The sequence below is a fragment of the Rana temporaria genome, chromosome 7 (assembly GCF_905171775.1).
Source record: "Rana temporaria chromosome 7, aRanTem1.1, whole genome shotgun sequence".
In the NCBI taxonomy this organism is placed as follows: domain Eukaryota; kingdom Metazoa; phylum Chordata; class Amphibia; order Anura; family Ranidae; genus Rana; species Rana temporaria.
The window spans coordinates 42,259,875-42,285,040 of record NC_053495.1 but is presented as its reverse complement, the minus strand read 5'-3'; the positions used below and the strand labels follow the sequence as shown (position 1 = coordinate 42,285,040).

Below are 25,166 nucleotides of genomic sequence, written 5' to 3'. Positions count from 1 at the left end.
AAAACAGGGCAATGTTTGATGTATGCGAAAAGCATTTACCATACAAAATTACAGATGATAAATATGTATTTATGTGTAGAAATATGAGTTGTTTTAGAAAAATATAACCACAGCTTTTTTTTTTTTGGAGAAAACCTGAGTATCGCTAGACATTGTCCTATTTTCATCTTGTCCTAGTCTTCTATATGCTCTCCAATTTGAACTGGACAAACCAGCAGGCCACTTCACAGACAATATAGATGTGTTGACTTTTGTGTTGGTGTGCTTTGTCCATGGTGTGTGGCTGCATGTACCTGTCTTGTGAAATGTTAATCGCCTCCATTTGCCCCCTCCTCGGCTGCTATGTGCAGGGCTATTTTAGTGATGCCTGGAATACCTTTGACTCCCTCATCGTTATCGGCAGCATAGTAGACGTGGTCCTCAGTGAAGCTGATGTAAGTAATGATCCTGTCCCTCTCCCGGTGTCTTCCTTCTCTGTGTCTCCTCCTGCATCCCATCACCTGGACAAGTCACAGACATATCTAACACTTTACCTTCCTTGGGTTCAGGTATTCCTACTTCAGGTGAAGGTTTTCTAGATATTGCATCTTCTATGGGCCTTGCGTATGAGAACCATGAATTCCTTCCTAAAGCTTTTCATACATGAGGTCCATATTGGGATCATCTATGGAGGATTTTGGTAGGACACAGCTAATGTTATGTGGCATAGGGAATGGTAAATAAATTAGGTGCTATCACAAAGGTATGGGCCAAAGGCCAAACCTCAGAATCTGAGGAGCTATTTACTGTGTTATTAATCGACTTTTGATGTTTGTTTTTTATTTGTTAGAATGTCGGCCCTCCCTATACTCTGATATTTCAGTTTTTAATAGATGCTGGTGGTTTGAATCATCCGAACATCTTATGTTTAAAAGGACACCAGGGGTGGACTGACAACTCATGGGGCCCTCGAGCAATAGGAGATTATGGGGCCCCCGGGCAATAGGACATTATGGGGCCCCCAGGCAATAGATTATGGGGCTACACAGTACTGTATACACACACACATACAGTATACATACACACACTGAGAAGGTACTGGAGAGGCGGGGCAGCTATAATCTTGGGATTTTCAGACCAAAAGGATGTCGGTAAGGGACTTTTCAGGGACAGATGTAAAAAAACACAGCTTTTTACATACTGTCCCTGGTTTTACTGAGGCTGGCAACCCTGATGGGGCCCCCAGTGGCATGGGGCCCTCGGGCAGTTTCCGAGAGCCCGAATGGTCAGTCCGCCCCTGAAGGATGCCCATTGTTGAGTTCTCCACTCTGTGCACCTGCTGTTATTATTACAAGGAGACTTGTTTTTTCTCTTAGGCCTTGTACACACGAGCAGACTTGTCCGATGAAAACGGTCCGAGGGCCGTTTTCATCGGACATGTCTGCTGGGAGCTTTTGGTCTGATGTGTGTACACACCATCAGACCAAAATCCCCGCGGACCGAGAACGCGGTGACGTAGAAGACACTGACGTTCTCTTACACGGAAGTTCAATGCTTCCACGCATGCGTCAAATCAATTTGACGCATGCGCTGGTTATACGTCATAACCAGCGGACATGTCCGATGAGTCGTACTAACCATCGGACATGTCCGACGGACAGGTTTCCACCGGACAAGTTTCTTAGCATGCTAAGAAACTTTTGTCTGCTGGAAACCTGTCCGCTAGGCCAGGAAACCGGTCCGCTAGGCGTACACACGGTCGGACATGTCCGCGGAAACTGGTCCCCGGACCAGTTTCAGCGGACATGTTCGGTCGTGTGTACGAGGCCTTAGGTCTGTTAAAGTTTAGTTTAGGGAAATGTTCCTGGAAGATAGAGACTCTATGGTGGTAAACGCATGGCTATTTAAGCTAGGGTTGCACCAATACTGTTTTTTTTTACCAGCGAGAATAGGTACTGTTACTTTCTGTCAAGCACTTACCAATACGAGTAACTTTGTGGGCTCAAATCGCATTGCAAAGAATCGCATGCGATTTGAACAGGAATGTGGTACAATTTGTGTCGTTTCATGTAGTTTCCCGCACCACTCCTGTCTGAACCCAGGCTGAAGTCAATATGACAAGCCTAGGTTTGCACAGGAACGGTGGTAGAAGCTGCTTGTGATTTGGATAGGAATCACACCGCACTCCTGTTTAGATCACATGCAATTCTTTGCAGTGTGATTTGTGCCCATTCATTTTGTATGGGCTCAAATCGTACCACAAAGGTATCAGTTTTAGGTATCAGAGTTCGAGTACCTATGCAGATGCTTAGTATCAGCAACGATACCAGTATCGGTATTGGTGCAACCCTAAATTATGCCCAAAAAAGATTGATAGGATCAACCTGTATCTGGTAGTAGGTGGAAAAGTGGAGGCTGGTGGGCTGAGTAAGCTCACAGTTTCTTGGTAGAGCTAGTAGGACTTACTGCGGTTGATTTACTAAATGCAAACAGCCTGTTCACTTTGCAAGAGAAGTTGCATTTTGCAAGGAAATTTGCCCTATAGCTTAGTGAATGTGGTAAAGTTCCACTTTGCAAAGAATTAAAATCATGTGCTAGGAAATGAAAACTGAATTTTTATTTGCACATGGTTGGATAATGGAAGTCAGCAGAGCTTCACCTCATCCACTAAGCTCTGGGACAAATTCCCTTGCAAAGTGAGCACCCCAGTTGCCTTTAGTAAATTAACCCCACTGTCTCAACCCCTATGGTAATTCTTAATTACGGGATTGGTGTCTTAAAAAGTGGGAAATTTGTTTTGTTATCGTGTCATTATCTGAGATCCCTGTTGACGACTGCCCGCTCGGAGGAGGGATGGGCCGCAGACGTCAGCCGGATGGAGGGAAGAGCCGAGATCCCCACTGACATCAGCCCACTCTGAGCTCTGAAGAGGGAGGGGCAGCAGAAGTCACCCTGGAGGAGGAAAGAGCCGAAATCCCCGCTGACGTCAGCCCTCTCTGAGCTCTGAAGAGGGAGGGGCCGCAGACGTCAGCCAGGAGGATGCAAGAGCCGAGATCCCCACTGATATCAGCATGCTCCTAGCTCTGAGGAGGGAGGGGCCGCAGACGTCAGGCGGATGGAGGGAAGAGCCGAGATCCCCACTGATATCAGCATGCTCCTAGCTCTGAAGAGGGAGGGGCCGCAGACATCAGCCGGACAGAGGGAAGAGCCAAGATCCGGCTGACGTCAGCCCGCTCTGAGCTTTAAAGAGCCGGAACGTCAGCCGGAAGGAGGGAAGAAAACCTCCGGCGGGTCAGCGGTGGGTGTAAATATGGAATTTTTAAATACAGTTGCAAAGGGAGAGAACTTTGGCACCTTATACCAGTTTTACAGGTTTTTTTATGAACTTTACTAGGGCTTATATTCGGGGTAGGGCTTATATTGCAGCCCTCCCTGATAATCAGGCTAGGTCTTATTTTCAGGGTAGGGCTTATTTTTGGGGAAACACAGTATTATGTCTCCATTGAGCTCAGTGATTATACCTGGCATCACCACTTGTCTTTCATTTTGGATACACCAACAGCAACATTTCCCTGCCATAATGGTTTACTCTGTTCCTGCCTAAATAACAAATGCGAAAGGGAGGTGGGACCCCACTTAATGAACACAGCAGGTGTGCAGACCCAGGAACCTCATGGACTTCATCAGTAGAGCCCCCCAAAGATGGAACTGTCAAGTGGTTTAATTTTTGTTATCTGTCAAAACTGAAATATTGGTTTTGGGTGGACTGAACATAACAGTATTAAGATACAAACCCCAATAACAAAAACATTGATTTTTCTAATTTGGGTTCAAATTTTGATTTTGTCTCTAGGGACTATTGAACTTGAGTTCTCTTTGGCCTATTATTTATTAAAGGGTCATTGTCTATGAAGCTAAATGAGGTGTAGCCCCACCTAGCATTTCTCTGCTGTCTTCTTATTCCTCTCTTGTCTTGTTCTGTCCTTACTTGTTACTAACAGCACTATTTCACTGACGCTTGGAACACTTTTGATGCCTTAATTGTTGTCGGTAGCGTCGTAGATATTGCCATAACAGAAGTAAATGTAAGTAAATAGTTCTACTAAGTAAAAGTTCTGTCTTGTGTGTCCATGCTGTTCCCTGATATAACTATGCTTGTTCATTTTCAAACAGCTTCGAGTCCATGGCTAGATACACATATATTTTGCTTTTACTGATCATACATATTATTAATGATGGAGATAATTATTGTTGTGACTGTCAAATCTTTTAAAAATTGGTATGGCAAGCTGTCATTTAGATTTCTTTTTAGTGATCACATTGAAACTGAAGCAATTTTTATTGTTCCTTCATTGAATTAAGCATTTAAATTGTAGATCAAATGAACCTTTTTAACCAATGGGCTTTTCCATCCTAACTTTATAATTATGTGTCACTTCCAAATGAATAAAAACCTGTGTTTTGATTGTTGTATGTTTTTAACCAGGTGGAGACCATTAAATAGCATAAGAAATTAGAACTGAATGGGCCAGATTCACATAGAATCCGCGGCGGCGTAGAGTAAGCCATTTACACTACGCCGCTGCAACTTAAAGCACTTGCTCCGTAATTTGCGGCGGCGTAGTGTAAATGGCCCGGCGTAAGGCCACGTAATTCAAAGGGGGCGGCTTGTATTTAAATTAAGCGCGCCCCCGCGCCGATCGAACTGCGCATGCGCCGGCCGAAAAAATAGCCCAGTGCGCATGCTCCAACTCACGTCGGAAAACGTCAATGAAGCCGACGTGAGCGTCATTTCTGCAAATCCCTATTCGCGAACGACTTAGGAAAACGACGTAAAAAATTAAAATTTTGTCGCGGGAACGACGGCCATACTTAACATTGGCTGCGCCTCATAGAAGCAGGGGTAACTATATGCCGGGAAAACCCTTATGTAAACGGCGTAAAGTGACTGCGTCGGGGCCCGCGTAGATCTCGCTGATTTACATATTCTCGCCGTAAATCAGCGAGAACGCCCCCAGCGGCCATTTTAAAATTGCAGTTAAGATCCGACGGTGTAACACAGTTACACCTGTCGGATCTTAGACATATCTATGCGTAACTGATTCTATGAATCAGTCGCATAGATACGACCGACGCAACTCTGAGATACGACGGTGTATCAGGAGATACACCGTCGTATCTCTATGTGAATCTGACCCTATGTGTCTAGCTAAAAGATCTTTTTTTTAAGAAGCTATCGATTTAAAAGATGATGTAAAAAATCGAATCACGGAAAACTGGTCACCTGTGTTTCCAGCATAGATCTGACCTTTTAGAGGTTATCAATGCTTATGTAGAACGAGGGCCTGCTGGACTGACACATACAGTCATGGCCGAAATTGTTGGCACTCCAGTAATTTTTCCAGAAAATCAAGTATTTCTTACAGAAAAGTTTTTCAAGTAACACATGTTTTGCTATACACATGTTTACTCCCTTTGTGTGTATTAGAACAAAACAAAAAAAGTGAGGGGGAAAAAGCAAATTGGACATAATGTCACACAAAATTCCAAAAATGGTCTGGTCAAAATTCTTGGCACCCTTTCAAAATTGTGGATAAATAAGATTGTTTCAAGCATGTGATGCCCCTTTAATCTTTCCTGGGGCAAGTAACAGGTGTGGGCAATATAAAAATGAAAGCAGATAAAAGGGAGAGAAGTTCACTCAGTCTTTGCATGGCCGGTTTAGGTGTGAACCAAGCCTAAGGCCCCGTACACACGATAGAATCCATCCGCAGATAAATCCCAGCAAATCGGTTTCTGCGGATAGATCCTATGGTGTGTACACGCCAGCGGATCTGTTTCCGCGGAGAAATCTCCTCTGGGATGGATTCCAGCAGATCGGATATTTGCTGTGCTGCACAACATATCCATCTGCTGGAATCCATTCCAACGGATGGATCCGCTCGTCTGTACAGACTTACCGGATCCATTCGTCCAAAGGGATTCCCCGCACGCGTCGTAATGATTTGACGCATGCGTGGAATTCCTTATATGACAGCGTCGCGCCCGTCGCCGCGTCATAATCGCGGCGACGGCGCGACACGTCATCGGCAGAGGATTTCCGCGCGGATTTCAATGCGATGGTGTGTACACTCCATCCCATCGAAATCAGCGGAAATCTTTGAGAGGATTTATCCGTGGAAACGGTCCGCTGGACCGTATCTGCGGATAAATCCTCTCGTGTGTATGGGGCCTTAGGCTAGGTTCACACTGCTGTAAATTCTATTGCAAATTTTGCCGTTGCGATTTCTCAAATCATTTAAATTACATAGTTTAACATTAGTGCCGTTCACATCAATGCGTTGCGAATATAAGCTGTGGGGAGAAAAGGGTCCTGTGCGAGTTTGATCCGTGTGCGATGCGAATTCAGCTCTAGACTGGCATTCCCTGAAATCGCGGCCGCGAATCACGGCAAATTCGCAGCAAAAACGCAGCCGTAGAATCGAGATTTTACTGCGATTTTGAATTCGCAGCAGTGGGAACCTAGCCTTAGACCCCTTTCAAACTGAGGCAGGTTTCATACATTTTAGCACTAGAAATAACGCCTGCAAAGCGCCTGAAAACTGTCTACCATTCATTGGAATGAATGCTTTCACACTGGGGCGGTGCGCTTGCGGAACGTCAAAAAAAGTCCTGCAAGAAGCATCTTTGGGGCAGTTTTGGACCGGTGTATACATATATATTGCAATGGATGGGGTTAAAAACGCCCCATTAGCTGCCAAAAAGTGCTTCTTAAACATCAGTAAAGCTTCACTAAAACGAGCGGCTCTTTAGTGCGAATGCTCGGGCGACCCAGTGTGAAAGGGGCCTAAGGCCCCCTTTACACATGGCCGTTCGGTTGCGGTGAATTGATACACACAATATTTTGCATGTTAATGTGCAACTGGGACACAGACAGAAATGAAATTCTGACGGGGAGGGGGTTCGCTTTTCCCTGCTCTACTGAAGAAAATATATATTTTTTCTGTTTATGCTCCGGTTGTTGACTTCCACTATTTCTTATCTGGTATTATGTTATCTGCAGGACAGGAAGTAAGGGGAAAATAATATAAAGGAGCCCCAGAAAGCAGTAAGACCCCTTTTACACTGGGGCCGCCTGTGCGCTAGAGTTAAAGCGCCGCTCATTTGCTTTTAACCCCCACTAGTGGCTGAAGAAGGGGTTACAAACGCTTGAGTTGCGGTGCTTCCGAAGCACTTTTCAGGCGATTCGGATTCATTTCAATGGGCAGGGGCATTTTTGGGAGCGCTGTATACAGGGCGGATTAACTATTTTCATATTACTGGGTAAAGTAACACTTTAACTGAATAAGATAAAGATAGAAGCTGATTGGCTGAATTTTGACTGTTGATAAATCCCTCCCAAACATATTGACATTTTGATATATGAGGTGTAGCAGAATCACAAACTTTTAGTGGCTGAGCATATCTATTGTCATACGAAAATATATAGTAATCATAATTATCAGGATAGCTTAAGGCCGGGTTCACACTATTGCGATTTGGATGTAGATTTCCCTGCATCCAATTCGCATGTCAAGAGATTGTGACCGACTCTCTATGGAGCTGGTTCACACATCTCTGGTGCGAATTGCACATGAGTCCTGTGCGTCTTCTGGTCCATTTCAGCCAAAGATTCAGACCTGAAACGGTGAACAGGAACACACTGGACCCCTGCTGTGAGCAGCTCTATGCAGCAGTGTGAACGCGGCCTCAAAGTGGATATCACATTTAAATATCAGCTGGGGGCTATAAACAGTATGCTTTGTTACTGAGCCAGGAGTGTATAAGTAATCAATGCAACACGTTATGTATAAACATGATTTAAAACAATATAAAGATTTATACCTTTTATGGAAATTATTTAAAGTACCGGCAGCTTGCCAGGTTAACCTATGGAGCAGCCGACTCCTTTCACTGTTGCATACTTATGGCTTGCAGAGGCTTTGAGCGGGACACCAACAGGATAGGAGTGCAGGGTGGTAGCGCTGTCAGTTTTTGTTCTTTTATGGAAATGCCTTCTACTTTGGAAACTAATAAAAATGTATTGAACACAAAAAACATGATTTAAATACACGTTACTGCATGTTTTCTGCATACTGATATTACATTATATTGTGATTTTTTTTTTAAATAATATTTCATAGGTTCCATATATTCATCTTTTCAAGAGATATTCCCTCTTTTAGAAGGAAATCTTTGTCCCTTTTTCCTTAATTTTACCTCTTTTTGGTCGGAGTACAAACCCCTAATAAATAAGGAGTACTTTTAAATTACCAAAAATTTTAAATTACTTAGTACATACTTCTCATCCACACATTAAGTTATCAGGCTTGTTATCTTACCCTGTTGAAAAGGAAAAGTACTGGTTAAAAAACAATTAAGTGTTCTTAAACGATAACTTTGTTTTGCACATTAATTCTTCAGGGTCTGTGTAACTGAGAGGCTTGGTAGGAGAGTACATACAGTTAGCTGGATTCAGAAAGCCCGCCCTAACTTTGCGGCAGCATAGTGTATCGTGTTTACACTACGCCGCCGTAAGTTAGCGAGGCAAGTACATGATTCACAAAGTACTTGCCTGCTAAGTTACGGCGGCGTAGCGTAAATAGGGCGGGCGTAATGGCTCCTAATTCAAATTTAGCTGAGGGGGCGTGTTTTATGGTAATGGGGGGTGACCTTACGTGATTGACATATTTTACGAACGGCGCATGTGCCGTCCGCCTACATATCCCAGTGTGCATTGCGGCAAAGTACGCCGCACGGTCCTATTGGTTTCTACGTGGACGCAAACGACGTAAAATTTTCGAATTTCGACGCGGGAACGGCGGCCATACTTAACATTACTATTCCAGCTATTTGATGGAATAACTTTAGGCCTGATAATGCGTTACGTAAACGGCGTATCTGTACTGCGTCGGCCGGGCGTACGTTCGTGAATAGGCATATCTAGTGATTTACATATTTTACGCCGACCGCAATGGAAGCGCTACCTAGCGCTCAGCCTAAAAATTACACTTTAGGATACGACGGTGTAAGACACTTACACCGCTCGTATCTGAGCCTAATTTAAGTGTATCTGTTTTCCAGAATACGATTAAATTAGCGCCGGTGCAAATTCAGACTTAGGCCGGCGTATCTACTGATACGCCCGCCTAAGTCTTTCTGAATCCACCTAAGTATGTGTATGCTTTGAAGTGTCCGTCTTGCTCATCAAATCATTACCTTATTTAGCCACTAGATGTCACTGTTTGTGTTAGTATCTCACTGGCTTCAGAGTCTGGTTTAAATGAAATAATTCCTGCAGAGTGATATTTACTGTACTTCTGCAGTCCAAATCCCAAGTGCTGCAATCACCTGGTGAGCTCTATCCTTTACTCCTTGCAGTGCATAGACCTGACAAATGTGAAGGATTTCTTGTTGATTTCAACAGATCAGCATTCAGTTGAGGGGGCATAAGTCAAGGTGGAAATGTACAGTATACATTAGTGTTAAAGGGTATTTTTTATCTAAAGGCTTATTTTAAATTTGCTTTCATGTGATATTGCACCATAGAAAAAAGAAAAAATTCAAAGGAAAACATAACACTTGACAATGGAAAATCAAATTTTTGTAAGCAACTAAAGTTATCCTTCTCTGCAAAGAATGTTGTTCATTCTGATAAGTTTTAAAGTAAACATTTCTGATCATTAAAATTTACAAATAAGAGATAATAAATCCTGCAAAAATGTTACTTTAGAAGCAAGTACATTTAAAGTACACTGTGACAAACAGCGAGCAAGCAGGCTTTCATTGCAGAAGAGACATGCAACAAAATACCCCTACCTGCCCGCTCGCTGTCTTCTCTGGCTCTGTAACTCTTAACAGAAGCCAGGATAGGCCTATTTAGTACTTGTATCCACCAAATAAATGGTAGCTATGCCAGGATTGTATTGTTTCTAACAAAGGATCCGGTTGGGAAGGTCAGATTTTAGATTATTTTGATAATATTTGGCCAGAGTTGGGCTATAACTTCATAAACTGTGCTTTTTTTTTTCTAAATACTACCAAACTTCTCTTACTAAGTGGAGCCCTAATATACTATCATAATCGGTATCAAAAGAGAAAGAGAGACATTTATTTAATACATAAATACTGATAAAATAGAGTGTATAACATCACCAGTCTGGATCCCAGTGAATGGGAAATGAAGGTTTTATATGCATAATGTTGGGAACACACATCACCAGGACCCCTGTAATAATAATGCATGTCACAGATCACATGTCACATAAGACCTAACAAATATAATTACTTTGACAACCAGATATCACCTTGTATGATGCTTTGGTCATGATCATAGAACCCCATTTAAATGTAAAACTGACAGTTATGTTGTAACAATCACCTTTAGACTTACCATTAACTACGTAGTTCAAGGTCAGCCTTATTAATTATACACTAAATTGATTAAAGTGGCTGTAAACCCTTGCATATAACCAGTGAAGTGAGTGGCCTTGGGTGATACACAGAGATAAAACAAATCCTGCATAAAAGGAAACTGTCTGCAGTCTTCTCTTCTCTACATCCATCAGTAGAGATTAATTTATAAAGCTTGTCAAAAAAAAAAGCTGCAACTACACTCTGCATAGCTCTGAGACCTGATTGGAGGCAAGGGACCCCCCCCCCTCCCCTTTCACAAGGCACGCGGCAAGCTGAGGTTGTCAATCTAGTGGAGGTCACCTGTCACCTTTTTTTCTCTTAAAGCGGGAGTTCATCCGAAAAAAGTTTTTTAACATTAGATTGATGCTCTACCTAAATTTCTACCTAAGTGCCCGATCTTCAAAGCACTTACCTAGAAATTACACGCCGTGTAACTTAAGTGCCTCCGTCGCAAGGCGGTCCTCCTCTCCGGGGGGCGATTACAATTTAAATGAGGCGCGCTCCCGCGCCGGCCGTACTGCGCATGCGTGTGACGTCATTTTCCCGACGTGCAGCGCGCGAATGTAATTTACGCCGGGCTTTGTGGATTGCGACGGGACAATAAAGTTGCGACGGGTGAAAAAAAAAATACGCTCCGGGAAAAAAAATTCAAATTTAAAAAAAAATTTCGGCGATCGAAAAAAAGGTCTGGTTTTACATGGTGTACTAACTTTACACATTGTAAAACCAGCCCTAATTTTGCGCAAGCAAATCGGAACTTACGCAGAAAACACAAAGCTTAAAAGCTTTGTGGATCTGCTTAAGTCCTCATTTGCATACGCAAAGCGGCATTTCAATGAGAAATGCCCCCAGCGGCGGATGCGGTACTGCATCCTAAGATCTGACAGTGTAAGTGTCTTACAGATGTCAGATCTTCTGCCTAACTTTGGAAAAATCCTTTTGAGGATCGTTTCCAAAGTTAGGCACAGAGATACGCAGGCTGAACAGCAGTTCCGCCTGCGTATCTCTTTTGAAGATTTGGCCCTACAAGTGCAAAGTGCACTTGAAATTGCACTGAAAGTGCACTTGGAAGTGCGGTTGCTGTAAATCTGAGGGGTAGATCTGAAATTAAGGGAAGCTCTGCTGATGTTATCATCCAATCATATGCAAGCTAAAATGCTGTTTTTTATTTTCCTTCCATGTGCCCCTCATATCTACAGCGACTGCACTTTCAGTGCAATTTCAAGTGCACTTTGCACTTGTAGTTTTCACTTGTAGTGCAAAGTGGCTTTGCCTTTTGTAAATAACCCCCTTAGTGCTCTTAAATGGGACACACTATAGAGGGACATTCTTTCTTTATATTTCATGCCTGAGTTTTACAACCACTCTAATTAAAGAGCCAATGTCACCTGGTCATATTGGGTAAAGTGACATTGTCCTTGCCATGGCCCTCTCCTGACCCCTTTATTCTCATCTACCAGCAATCTCTCACTATTCTTCCTCCTCTGGAGCCGCCACAGAAACAGATGGTGTTGGTGACCTGGAAGAACAGTGAAGTCACTCCACCAGTCATGTGACATTTTTTGTGGCCAATCCCCAAAATCCTGAGCACTGTCATAGAGGATGTCACATGCTGCTCCATACCTGGAAATCCTGGCTATTGTGAATATCTATGGAGAAGGAAGAAGGAGCTGATGGGGAGTGCTGGTAAGGCGTGTATAAGTGGGTCAGGGAGCCCTTTGCAGAGACGCTGTCACTTTTTCCATCATAGACAAGATGACAGTATCTCTTTTTAAAAGAATGTCATATTATATTGTTTTTGTAATTTTAAAGGTGATTGCACAGAAATGTTACAATCAGATTGTGGCCAGTTTATAAAATCAATGCACTTTATTAGTAGAATAGACACAATTCTAAAAACCTTCTAACCTTCTTGTGTTTATTTTATCCCTAGAAATTTCTACAGGCAAGTATGTAACATGAGTGATGAATATAGCTAACCCCACAAGGCACTGAGTGCCGGGCTTTAATGGCACATTAACTGCTTTCACACTCTCCACTAATTCACATTACTAATAACCTTTTTTTCTCTGTTAATCTTTCTTTTTTTGGAAAGGGTACCTGTCACAAACAATTATTGTAAGCCAATGTTTTGTTATATAGACCAATAAACAGAAGCATACAGGCTTTGAAATTGACAGGGCTAGACATGGGGTGAACTCTGGGCAGCAATAATAAAAACAAGGGGCCAGATTCACGTATAAGCGCATAAATCTGCGGCGGCGTAACGTATCACATTTACGCTACACCGCCGCAAGTTTTACGGGCAAGTGCTTGATTCACAAAGCACTTGCCTGTAAAGTTGCAGCGGCGTAGCGTAAATCCGCCCGGCGCAAGCCCGCCTAATTCAAATGAGCCGGGTAGGGGGCGTGGATCATTTAAATTAGGCGCGTTCCCGCGCCGATCGTACTGCGCATGCACCGTCCCTAAAATTTCCCGATGTGCATTGCGCTAAATGACGTCGCAAGGACGTCATTGGTTTCGACGTTAGCGTAAATGGCGTCCAGCGCCATTCACGGACAACTTACGCAAACGACGTTAAATTTTCAAATTTCGACGCGGGAACGACGGCCATACTTAACATTGGCTACGCCACCTAGGGGGCAGCTTTATCTTTACGCCGCATATCTCTTACGGAAACGGCGTAAATTTACTGCGACGGGCAAGCGTACGTTCTTGAATCGGCGTAACGACTCATTTGCATATTCTACGCCGACCGCAATGGAATCGCCACCTAGCGGCCGGCCTAGAATTGCAGCCTAAGATCTCCCTAAGACCTGTCGGATCTTAGGGAGATCTATGCGTAACCTGATTCTATGAATCAGGCGCATAGATACGACCGGACGGACTCAGAGATAAGACGGCATATCAGGAGATACGCCGTCGTATCTTCTTTATGAATCCGGCCCAAGGTTAATACAGTTATATATTTATAAAATGAAATATATTTGTAAATGCAACTAGTGAAGGTAATTGATTTTAATTGATATCCACTATTCCCCTTTACAGGAGTACTCTGAGACAGAGGGGCAGTACTAGTAGTACAAACAGGTGCACCCACTTCTGCAAAGATTATCTCATGTCCCCTGCTGTTCCTTCACTGTCCAATCACAGGCTGGGGCCAGGGAGGTGATCTAGCTTTATTGTAGAACCGCAGGGTAAAAGTCAGATCAGAAACTATACTGCACCGTCTGACTGGGCTTTGTAAATCTCAGGACTGGATGGACAGAAATACACACCTTTACCAGGTAAATTGGAAAATTGGGATCATTGAGATAATATAGAGAGAGGGAATAGAAGAGTAAGCAGGGGTAGGAAGACAGCGGGGGAGGGGGGGGAGATATATAGATGCCCCCATCCTCTCTCTTCATTCAAAACCAGTTCCACAAACAAATGATATGAGTCAAAGGCTCAGGGTACATTTCTCTATTAAAATGCTAGATGAATTTGGTCTTTATAAACCATAACGTCCATATTTTCCAGTATTTCTCATCCTAATCTTTCAGAGCCATAGTGGAGTTTAGTTTTAAGACTTGCGGTTTCTGTGCATAGGCTGTCTCTGACTTTCAGAGCAAAAGTTATTCACCTATTATAAAGCCTCGTACACACGACCAAGGAACTCGACGGGCGAAACACATCGTTTTCCTCGTTGAGTTCCTTGTTAGGCTGTCGAAGAACTCGACAAGGCAAGTTTCCCCATTCCCGTCGAGGAAATAGAGAACATGCTCTCTTTTTGGCTCGTCGAGTTTCTCGAAAGTTTCCTTGAAGAAAATGTACACACGACCGGTTTCCTCAGCAAAAAAATATCTCCCAGCAAGTTTCTTGCTGGTTTTTGCCGAGAAACTCGGTCGTGTGTACGAGGCCTAAGATATACCATAGTTGTGGAAGATGTGGCCAAATGAAGGTTGCATCGATCCCCAAAATCCTGAGCACTGTCATACATTTAAATTTCCAATGACATCCTCTATTGTCCTCTAAGGAATAAGGCCACTCAACTCAATATCTGTTCATACCTCTCAACTTAGTACTTGAGAATGCGGGACAGTTTGGGATAAGTGACCTGTTGCAAGTATAGCGTACCACAGTGATGAATGTGTGCGGTTAAATTGTGGTTGCAGTCAAACTGTTAACAGTAGGACAGGCTTAAGGGTCATGGTTAAACAAAAAAACAGTCTTCCTTATACCTATAAAAAATGCTTTGATTGCTTTGTTATATGCAAGAGTCTCATAGACACATATAAATCGTAGGACAATCAGTAAAAAAGAAAAAGCCCCTTGTATTACTTATAATTTTGTACACACTGAAAATAGACCGAGAAACAATAAACTGTTTGATGAGAAGCATATAATGTTCAAGAGACGGACTGTAGCGGTTTGTGGTGTACAATGCACACAGGGCAAGGGTCAGGAGTAGATAACACACAGAGGGCTGCAGGAAGTGTCGGGTTTAGGAGTACATAAGACACAGAGAGCAGGGTCAGGAGTGTATAATGCACAGTAGGGGTAGGGAGCACAAAATGAAAAGAGTGCAGGAGTCCTATGCAAACCTATGCAATATGCCTCCCTCAAGTAATACTCTCCCCCACTTTACCCTATCAGAAAAAATCCCCCTCCCCATATCAGCTCCCACCACAAATACCACCCCCCAGCACAAATGCTCTTCCACCCCCCATATCCCCTCAGCTTGGCACAGATCCTCTCCCTCCCCATCCCCTCCAGCACAAATCCCCCCTCCCCCCCATCTTCCATCCCAGCACAAATCCCCCCCAAATTCTTCCCTCTAGCAAAAATGATCTCCCCTTTACTAACACAAACCCCCCTTCCCCAAATCTCTGCCAGCTGGCTGCTTGTCACAACAGTAGAGCGAGTGAGTTGAAGGGGCTAAAAGGGGTTTGCTTAAACATAATTTGTGCTTAGCCACTGTATCTACTGCACACACATACTGTATACCAAAGTCTGACTCCTTGTGCCCACAAAATATTCCTACTTTCCATGTCACAAGTGATAGTCTTACAGATAAAAATAAACCTCGGAACTAAAAATCATTAAAAAAAAAAAAAAAGTTTCCATCACAAATACTTTTCTGCACACAAAAAGTGATTACTTTGTCTTTCTGCGCCCACCTTTAAAAAAAAAAAAACTAAAACAAGCAACTGTTGGGAAATTGAATTTGTTGGTCCCCATCAATCCCCTCTTACATCAGGGTCACCACAGTTCCCGCTTACATCAAGGTCCCCAAGGTTCTTCCCCTTACATCAGGGTCCCTAGAGCCCTAGCTCCCTTACATCAAGGTCCCCAGAGCCCCCCTCCTTACATCAGAGCCCCCCCCCAAGAGTTACCCCCCTTTCATCAGAGTACCCTAAGCTACTCTCTTTACATCAGGGTTCCCAGAGTTCCCCCCCCCCCCCCCTTACATCAGGGTTTACACAGCCATCCTTCTAACATCAGAATGCCCAAAGCTACCTCCCTAACATCAAGGCCCCAAATCCAAATACCCCCCCCTTTTATTAGGGTTCCCAGAGCCACCACTTAACATCAAGGTCCTCAGATTAATTGCTTTTGGCGCTGCTCAAAGTATAGGTGAAAGCACATCGCAGTGTCCCAGGCTTTTCCTAATACCAATCCAGGGGGTGGGTAAATGATAAAGAGCGGCCTTAGCCTACATGGCTCCACAAAACTACACCCCTGATGCATTTCACCCCGCCCACTAGGACTTAATCATAGGGGAGTAATGGACAAAGTAACTATGTCTCTTTAAAGTATTTACATGTTCCTAACAAGCAGCAAAAAAAAACTTTAAAACAAGTTCTACCAGACCAGATGAAGACACTGTGGAGAAATTCATCCTCAGAAATTAAAATGGAGACTCTGAATTTGGGTCTGCTAGTTCTAACCATTTACAAAGACCTGTTGCTTGACTACAATGGAAGGCTGGTAGGCTGCCACATCTCTGCTGCCTGAGAAAATAAGGGGAGAGGAGCTGTGATTTCAGATGAATTTCTCAGTTGTGTTTTTAGCTACATAGGTCAGTGAGGGGTTAATGGGCCCAATCACACTGGGTACATTGAACTGTGCTGGGGAGCCTTTCCCTGCCAGTCCCAATGCATAGACAAGACAAATTTCCTTGGCAAGGCAAAGGCCTAGTACACACGAGAGGATTTATCCGCGGAAACGGTCCGGAGGTCCGTTTCCGCGGATAAATCCTCTGGCGGATTTTGATCTCATGGTTGTACTAACCATGAGATCAAAATCCCCACGCAATTCTGTCCGCGGTGACGTGTCGCGCCGTCGCCGCGATGATGACGCGGCGACGTGCGCGACGCTGTGATATAAGGACTTCCACGTATGCGTCGAATCATTACGAAGCATGCGAGAGATGGATTCGGACGGATTGATCCGGTGAGTCTGTACAGACCAGCGGATCAATCCGTTGGACTGGATTCCAGCGGATCGATTTCTTAGCATGTTAAGAAATTTTGATCCGCTGGAAATCCATCCCCGGGGACAAAAATCCGCGGAAAAATATCCGCTGGATTGTACACACCAGGGGATCTATCCACTGAAACCGGTCCGCGGATCAATTCCAGCGGATCGATCCTCTCGTGTGTACGGGGCCAAACAGTCCTATTTGTTCAGTTGACACCACTGGATTGTAGTGGTGAACACTGAAAAAAGTTGGTGCTGCAGTACTTTTGTTCACTGCAGTACGTCACAACACAATACACTTAATTGCAACACTCTGCGGCAAATAAACATCAATGGGATACCACTGTTATATTCCAAAAAAGTAATCAGTTTTAAGTGCTGTAATCAGCCCATTAGACCTATGTACACTGCAGAACACACTAGTTGCTGCTGGTGTGAACCATTCCTAAAGATATTTTATAGTTTTAAGAATATGTGCGTAAATACAATCATATCTATATTCTGGACACAGGTGAGCTTTAAGTAGGTCAGAAATGACCGGTAAGCATATACAGTAAGTCAATTAAAAAACTGTGCAATTCATACTGGAACATCATATTACATTACATTTGAGCTTGGCCTTTTTGCTGGGTTCATGACCTCTTTTCCTGGCGCCACATACATTAGGCATTTACTGTCTGTTCCTTTAATTAGCTTTATGCTTTTGTAAAGAACCAATCTGCCTTGTGCAGGGCACTGCTATTTCTGTTAGTGGATCCCCTACATAGATGGAGTTCTATTACATATTTGTTTAGGTGGACATGATGTCTTACTAGAATTGTTACATTTCAGAGTTGACTGTTTTTCAATCTAACAAAAAAAAAATAAGAAGTCTGGCGCCAGGGGACTGGGAAAAGGATTTTTACCTCTACCAGTGTGTGATATCCTATGGGAGACCAAGGAGCAGCTGTGTGGATAGGCACACCAAGAGAGGTGTGGAAGAGGCACAAACATACAGAAGCAACCACAACTGAAAGCGCTGATCGGACCCAACTCATATGGAAAAAAAAAATTCTAAGATGAAGTCAGTATGATAAAATCATAAGTCAGTTTATTGTTGCCATGTTGTGGAGTTAATGAATGCCAACAATTAAAATCTCCTTGTGTGGATGCACCAGCTATGCAACATAATTAGCGCTGTGACAGTACCTTGTTGGGTGGTGGAGTGTGAACCAGCTAGGAGTAGCAATGCTGCGATGGTAAACTGGGCTCCTCATGTGCCAAGCCTACTCCGATGTAAGGGGAGAGCAGATTGCATCAACCGAAGCTCCAGTGATGAGTGGCGGGATGGCCGTGGAAGGAAGAGGAGCTGATGGACAGCTGGAAATGCTGCTTGCCGGGACCAGCAGTCATCTTGACTCGAAGAAGGGCCACGCCCAAAATGCGATGTCACAACAACAGCCACCTGCTTCCTCTTTTCTCCTCGACTTGTGCTTTATCCAACACCCTGTGTTCCAAGCCTCGTTCTGGATCAGTGTTCCCTAAAAGTAGGCCGTTACGCTCGGGCGCTTTCACCTGCCAGTCCTTGCAAGCGGTGTTTCCAGCTGTCCATTGGTTCCTCTTCTTTCCATGGCCACCCGGCCACTCATCACCGGAGCTTTAGATTATACAACCGACCCTCCACCCGGCTCTGCATACCATCCGCTCTACCCTCACATCGGAGTAGGCTTGGCACATGAGGAGCTCAGTTTACCATTGCAGCATTGCTACTCATAGCTGGTTCACACTCCACCGCCCAACAAGGTACTGTCACAGTGGTAATTATGTTGCATAGGTGGTGCATCCACACAAGGAGATTTTAATTGTTGGTATTCATTAACTTCACAACATGGTAACGATAAACTGACTTATGATTCTATCATACCGACTTCATCTAAGAATATTTCCAAATGAGGTGGTTCCAATCAGCCCTTTCAGTGGTGGCTGCTTCTGTATGTTTCTGTTTTTCAATTGGTGTTCTTTCTTCCTTCTTTTTTTTTAAACATGGTTTTCTTTTCTTTTATAGAGCCGTCATTAACCTAAATAGATGGTAAAATATGCCCTTTAGAAAATGTAATGTGTCTTTTTGAACAATGCAAAAATGGCTAAAATATCGCAAAGTACCGTAAATGTTGCTAAATCAGTTTATCCACACCAAGATATATATTACTAACCAAATACATTTGTTATTTTTCGTGGTTTCGGGCCAGTCTTGTTAGCTTTGTCTAAAGTGATATTATGTTGGACATCATTACATATTCTTAAAGTTAACCCATCATGAGAGATCAATGGAGGATATCATTGCTATACCCTCCTTTTAAGAGTGCTAGTTCCCTGGCTGTCATGCTATTAAAGCATCAATGCTATAAATTGTAAACATCGAGAATTCTAACACCTATTTAACAATTATTTCCATCATGAAGCCTCCGGGTCTGTGACTTCAACTAGAAATAAAGGCAACATTTTTTTTTTCATTATGATAAAATCAAGGGAGTTTTATAACTCCTGTCATGATTTTTTTTTTTTGCCATTTGTGTACCTATGCGTAAATTTCCCTTCACTTCCTGTCCCATAGCCAAACATTAAGTGAGAGGAAATGCCTGCAAATTAAAGAGAAGGAACAGCCCCCCCCCCCCCTTACGAAAAAATTAAAAGCCAACAGCTACAAATACTGTACTGTAGTTGTTGACTTTTAATATTGGGACACATTCTTGTCCTGGAATCTAGCAATTCCAGCACCCCAGTCGACGTTTCCACTGGCTCTCAGGTGCTGCCGCCACCATTGCCTGTAAACCAGCAGTAAAGCCTTGCAACTTCACAGCCGGTTCCCTGCTGCGCATGTTCAAAGCATGCTGTGCTTTCTGAATGGCCAGGCGGCGGCGAGGTCTCTTGGAAGTGGGGACGGGGACCTGTCAAAACCAGATACCTGTTCCCCCCCACCCCCCCAAAAGGTGCCAAATGTGGCACTGGAGGGGGGGAGGAGGCAGGTAAGCATAATTTCCCCTTCTGGGTGAAGCTCCACTTTGAGGGTATTCCTTTTGGACCTACATGTCACCAAGAACTAGTGTCCCCATTGGAAGATTTCCTCTCTATTAGTTTTCTGGAAACATTTGGGATTTTCTTTTACTTTTACTTTCACTTTCGAATATAATGGTAAACAGGACAAATAGAGAGTATGACTTTCCTTAACGGAGGGAACGGACAGCAATAAAACTGTCAAGTGTTCTAATCCCTGCAGCAAGTACAGTCCCATGTTCTTCTCTCATGGCAGATTCACTTTAAGTTGAAAAAGTCATTCAAGTCTAGGCTGTTGATTGATTACTGGTTTAAGAAGTCAAAACCACTACAGTAAAAACTATAAGAACAATGGGAATGGTCTCCCTGAGTTTGCATGATGCAGGAGTTTAAATATGGATCAAAAAAACATAGGATAAATAGATAAGAAAGTGTCTACACTAAGAATAGCTGCATGACCTAGTCATGTATTCCATGTTCATGTCATTAGATCTTGCTGGTTTCAGCACCAGAAGCAAGGAGTAGCATCCATATCATAACTTAAACTATATGACTTGCCTTCAACTTACAATCCTTTTAATTTTTCCAAAGCCACCAGAAATTGACCCAACTGGGCCACCCACGGTAAGATTAGGATCCCTCAAGGATGCCACATTTTTATCTTAAAGTTTTCCTCCATCTGTACAATCTGCAGGTTTCCCTCCTGTTATGTAATGTCTACATTTTGCCCACTTTTCTCTTAAATCCCTTTGAATGTATACGTGTATTACTATACATTGACATTGCTATATAAGACAATCTGAAGTTTGTAGAATTACGTACATGGAAATGTTGCATGTGGCATGAGTTGGTCAGGTGTGGCATGTACAATATCTGTTTATTTAGGAACGACAACAAGGCATTGCAACATGATCAGTGCTTCCATTGGGATTGGTGAAGAGACCCTAGGTGTATAATTATTTACATTTATTTCATATTTTTTACGTTTTTCTTGTGGAACCAAACATAACGTTCCAGAGACAACACTTGAATTAACTGCCAGTTTATTTTCAAAGAGTGATTACAATTGAGTGTTTCAAAGCCCACAGAGTAATAATTACAGTACTCCATCATAGAAATTTAAGAGACACAGCTAGCACAGGGAATGATCAATCGTGCTGGAGAGCCTGTCCATAACGCCCTTCAAGCTGGTCCTGTGGGCATCAAAGGTTTTGGTGTGTTGATCGAGTTTTCAAATTCTTTTTTATAGTGATTTGGAATGCTTATGGGCATCAAAATTTTCTGTGACATCAATAAATGACCATGTCTCAACACTTATAATAGAGGGTTAATTATAAGTTAATTTATATATATATATATATAAAAATATCTTATTAATTTGTCAATTTCTCTGAATATTATCTCTAGATACGTAGTGGGGTTGATTTGCTAAAACTGGAGAGTGCAACATCTGGTGCAGCTGTGCATGGAAGCCAATCAGCTTCCAACTTCAGCTTGTTTAATTAGGCTTACATAAAAAGAAAAATGGAAGCTGATTGGTTTCTATGCAGAGCTGAACCAGATTTTTAGTAAATCAACCCCAGTAATCCAAATTCTTTAACTTTATATAGGGATACCCCTTCAGTGGGTCGCTCCCGTTTGTGATCATAGATTAGAATATAAAGCTAGGGGAAGAAGAGAATGAAAATCTGGACAACAAGGGAGCAGTGTGTGGAAACAGGTGAGTATTTACAAGCCTTTGCTAGGTTGCCATGGCCATTAAAATTAAGATTAGTTTTAACAATATTGCTTGGCTGAATTAATATTGACTAATAAAAGGCTAAAATACCTACCTATCATTGAGAAAATGCTGCCCTGGATCCCTCATAGGAAGGTCACTATAACCAAGAAACTAGGCATTTTGTCAAGTGGCAGTCGTTGAGCCACCCAGGTTAACTCTGATGCCCGTCAGCAAAGATCACATGACCCAGCAAGACTTTTGGGGTGGCCATAAACGGAGCAAATTTCTTTCCTGAAAGAAATTTGCTAAATTCTCCCATCAACACTGGCCCCCAACCCACCGCCGAACCATTGCGTTCTCCGGAAAGGGATAACACGGTGATTATATATATATATATAAAACAGCTGCTAGCAATGTTCTCATTTAAAATATGGTAGGCTGGTTGTACCTAAGTTGATCGATCTCTTGCCCATACATGGTACAAACCGTCTATGACCGGCTTTAGTTATCATTTGAGTATAGGTTTGCTCAGAGCCCTCAGGGGCCATGCATTCTGTAGTTAGCACAGTGATTGCGGCTCCTTCCTGGCAACAAGCCCAAATCGGGGGGTTTGTCAGAATGTTGGGCATAGTGGATAGTTTTTACTTGCACAAGCTTAAAGGAATGAGAGAATTAGTAAAAGTACAAAAGCTGATCAGATTAGTAGCATTTTCATTCTGACAACTGATTTCCCAACATTATGAAAAAAACAATATTTAAAACACAATTTTTAGTCCCTTTTTTGTTATTACCCTTCATATTTTTATATGGCATATTTTTTTAAACCTTATTTGGCGCAACATCAACCATTTAATCATATGGTCCAAACCCAGTAGAAAGTTCTGCTCATGAGACGTTGCTGCCTCCATATCCAGTGTTCTTTTTCATGTTCCTCCTGGAATTTTTTTTAATATCTAATGTTCTTGATTTCTTAAAGCCTATGCCAACAGAACAAGGCCCCACTGGGGACCCGGTAAGATAAGTAGTGCCCGGAGTGGATTGACCTCTACTTGCCTTTATCCTGTATCATTTCCTGCCAGCTTGCCCTGTTTTATCATTTAGTCTAGGAAAAAAAAAGTTTGAATTGGGTACACTGGCCCTTATTTCATTTAGCTCAGTGAGAATCAAGGCTGAGAAATGCATGTGCGTGTTCCTGGAATGCAGCTGGAAGCCAAGTCTGTCTGAGCATGTGCAGCTTCAGTGCCTATCACCGGCACGACTTGGCAGGCTTTTTGCACACTAAGTAATATACTGCTGTGCTTTAACTAATGGAAAGGCTAAGATAAAAAAAAAAAAAAAAAAACAGGCTAGACCATCTTACCTGCTGCTGTACTATATTCCATTCAAACTGGTCTAAAAAAGATGGGTTTGCAGTTCAGCACAGATGATGAGGTTGTCTACCCCAGACATAACATGGTCTGTCTCTTGCTCAACATTATATCTGTGCTCTGTCCCATGTACTGTCTGCCCACCTACTCCTTTGCCCCGGCTTGATTTGCATGATGCCTTTCAGAGCTCAGAAGACAGTGCTCGTATCTCAATCACGTTCTTCCGACTCTTCCGAGTCATGCGACTTGTGAAACTTCTAAGCAGGGGTGAAGGCATTCGAACGTTGCTGTGGACATTTATAAAGTCTTTCCAGGTATGTTCTGAGTAGTTGTGATCACTGGTCTGCATGAAATAATAATATCTATATATCTATGTGCTGTTAGAGTGCCCCCCCCCCCGTTTTATGGTCTGTGTAAGAAGGAGCAGTGAAATGCAACCATTATGCACCACTGCAAATCGGGAAGTAGAATTTGCATCTGTAATAAGCAAATATGGCTGCTTTCATGTACATATATATTTACACATTCTCATAGAGACAAAGTTGTGAAAACATTTGCATGTACCAATTAGATTATATACATGATATATGTGTATAAAAATAAAAAACGGAAAGGCATAAAGCCAGCCATACACGGTTCGAATTTCGAAATAATTTTCTTTCGAAAATCCTATCAAAGATTTTTTGTACGTATTTAGCACTGTTAGCGGGTCGCAGCAACAGCCGATTTTCGTGCGGCAATCAAATTTGAGGAATTGGACATGTTGGAAATTTTTTGAAAAACAAACGATTTTCTAATCAATGATGGGAGAATCGTGCGAGAAATGTAATAGAAAAAAAATGTGCATGTGCAAGAAAAGAAAATTCCCGGATTTTGAAACTTAATGGTGGCATCATCGGATCACAAAAAAAAAAAACTTTCTGATTTTGAAATGAAAATTAATTCGAAATTCGACCGTGTATGGCCTGCTTAAGTACTTTCCCTAGCATTGCTCAAGAAAGTCTCAAAGGGGATTTGTCACATTACCTGACTGATAAGGCTGCTTTCACACTGAGGCGTGCAGCCGCGGTGATGGTATAGCCGCGCTATTTGTAGCGCGGCTATACCGTCGTATTTACCGCGATATTCGGGCGCTAGCGGTGAGGTTTTAACCCCCGCTAGCGGCCGAAAAAGGGTTAATACCGCGGTATTACCACGCTTTCCCATTGATTCCAATGGGAAGGCGCGGTATAGGAGCGGTGAACACACCGCTCCTATACTGCGGTATAGATGCGGCTAGCAGGACTTTTGGTGCGCTCCTGCTAGCGCACCGCTTCAATGTGAAAGCCTTCGGGCTTTCACATTGAACACTGCAGGGCATGATTTTTCATGCGGTATAGCAGCGCTATTTTTAGCGCTGTCCCGCATGAAAAACGCCCCAGTGTGCAAGGGGCCTAAAGAATCAAGTTTAGACAATTGTTTTATTTTGTGGCTTTTCTTCTTTTTTCAACGAATTTTGTATAAAAGGATATTGTGGTTTTAACTTTTTTTTAATTCTAAATTTTTTCATAGGCTTTGCCGTATGTTGCCCTGCTTATAGCAATGCTGTTTTTTATCTATGCTGTAATTGGCATGCAGGTAAGGCTCTCCGTATTGCTGTCAAATGTTACGTTCTTGTTAGATAAAGAGGCTCACGTGATAATAATAATAATTTATATATATATATATAATCTTTTTTTCAGAGAGTAGGTACAGGTGCTCCCTCCTCACTCCAAGTTACCCCTTGTCTTTGCCCCCATCCATCTTTAAGCGCACCCCCTGTCCCTGTCCTCCACCCACCTCCCAGTACCACCCCTTTTAGTGAATAAAGAACCAGGTATCATTTTGTGGTGCTAAGTAATATGTATAGGACTTTCTAATGATAACAAAAAAAGCAGTTTAATAGATCCCCGGCAGCCCACAACAATAGTATCCCCAGCAACAATGGAGCCCCTAGAAACAATATATCCACCCAAGAAACAATAGGCCCGGACCAGCAACAATACAGTGAGGTCCATAAATATTGGGACATCGACACAATTCTAATCTTTTTTGCTCTATACACCACCACCACATTGGATTTGAAATGAAACAAATAAGATGTGCTTTAACTGCAGACTTTCCGCTTT

The 25,166-nt window shown here is 42.8% G+C and overlaps 1 protein-coding gene across 1 annotated transcript in view; it reads left to right on the top strand.

Moving 5' to 3' along the window:
* The window catches only part of CACNA1D (calcium voltage-gated channel subunit alpha1 D), a 462,312-nt gene that overhangs the window by 357,531 nt on the left and 79,615 nt on the right, over positions 1-25,166 (top strand). The window contains exons 30-32 of the mRNA XM_040359270.1: positions 351-476; positions 23,205-23,333; positions 24,571-24,636. Coding sequence (XP_040215204.1) covers positions 351-476; positions 23,205-23,333; positions 24,571-24,636 — 321 coding nt within the window. The remainder of the gene's footprint in view (positions 1-350; positions 477-23,204; positions 23,334-24,570; positions 24,637-25,166) is intronic.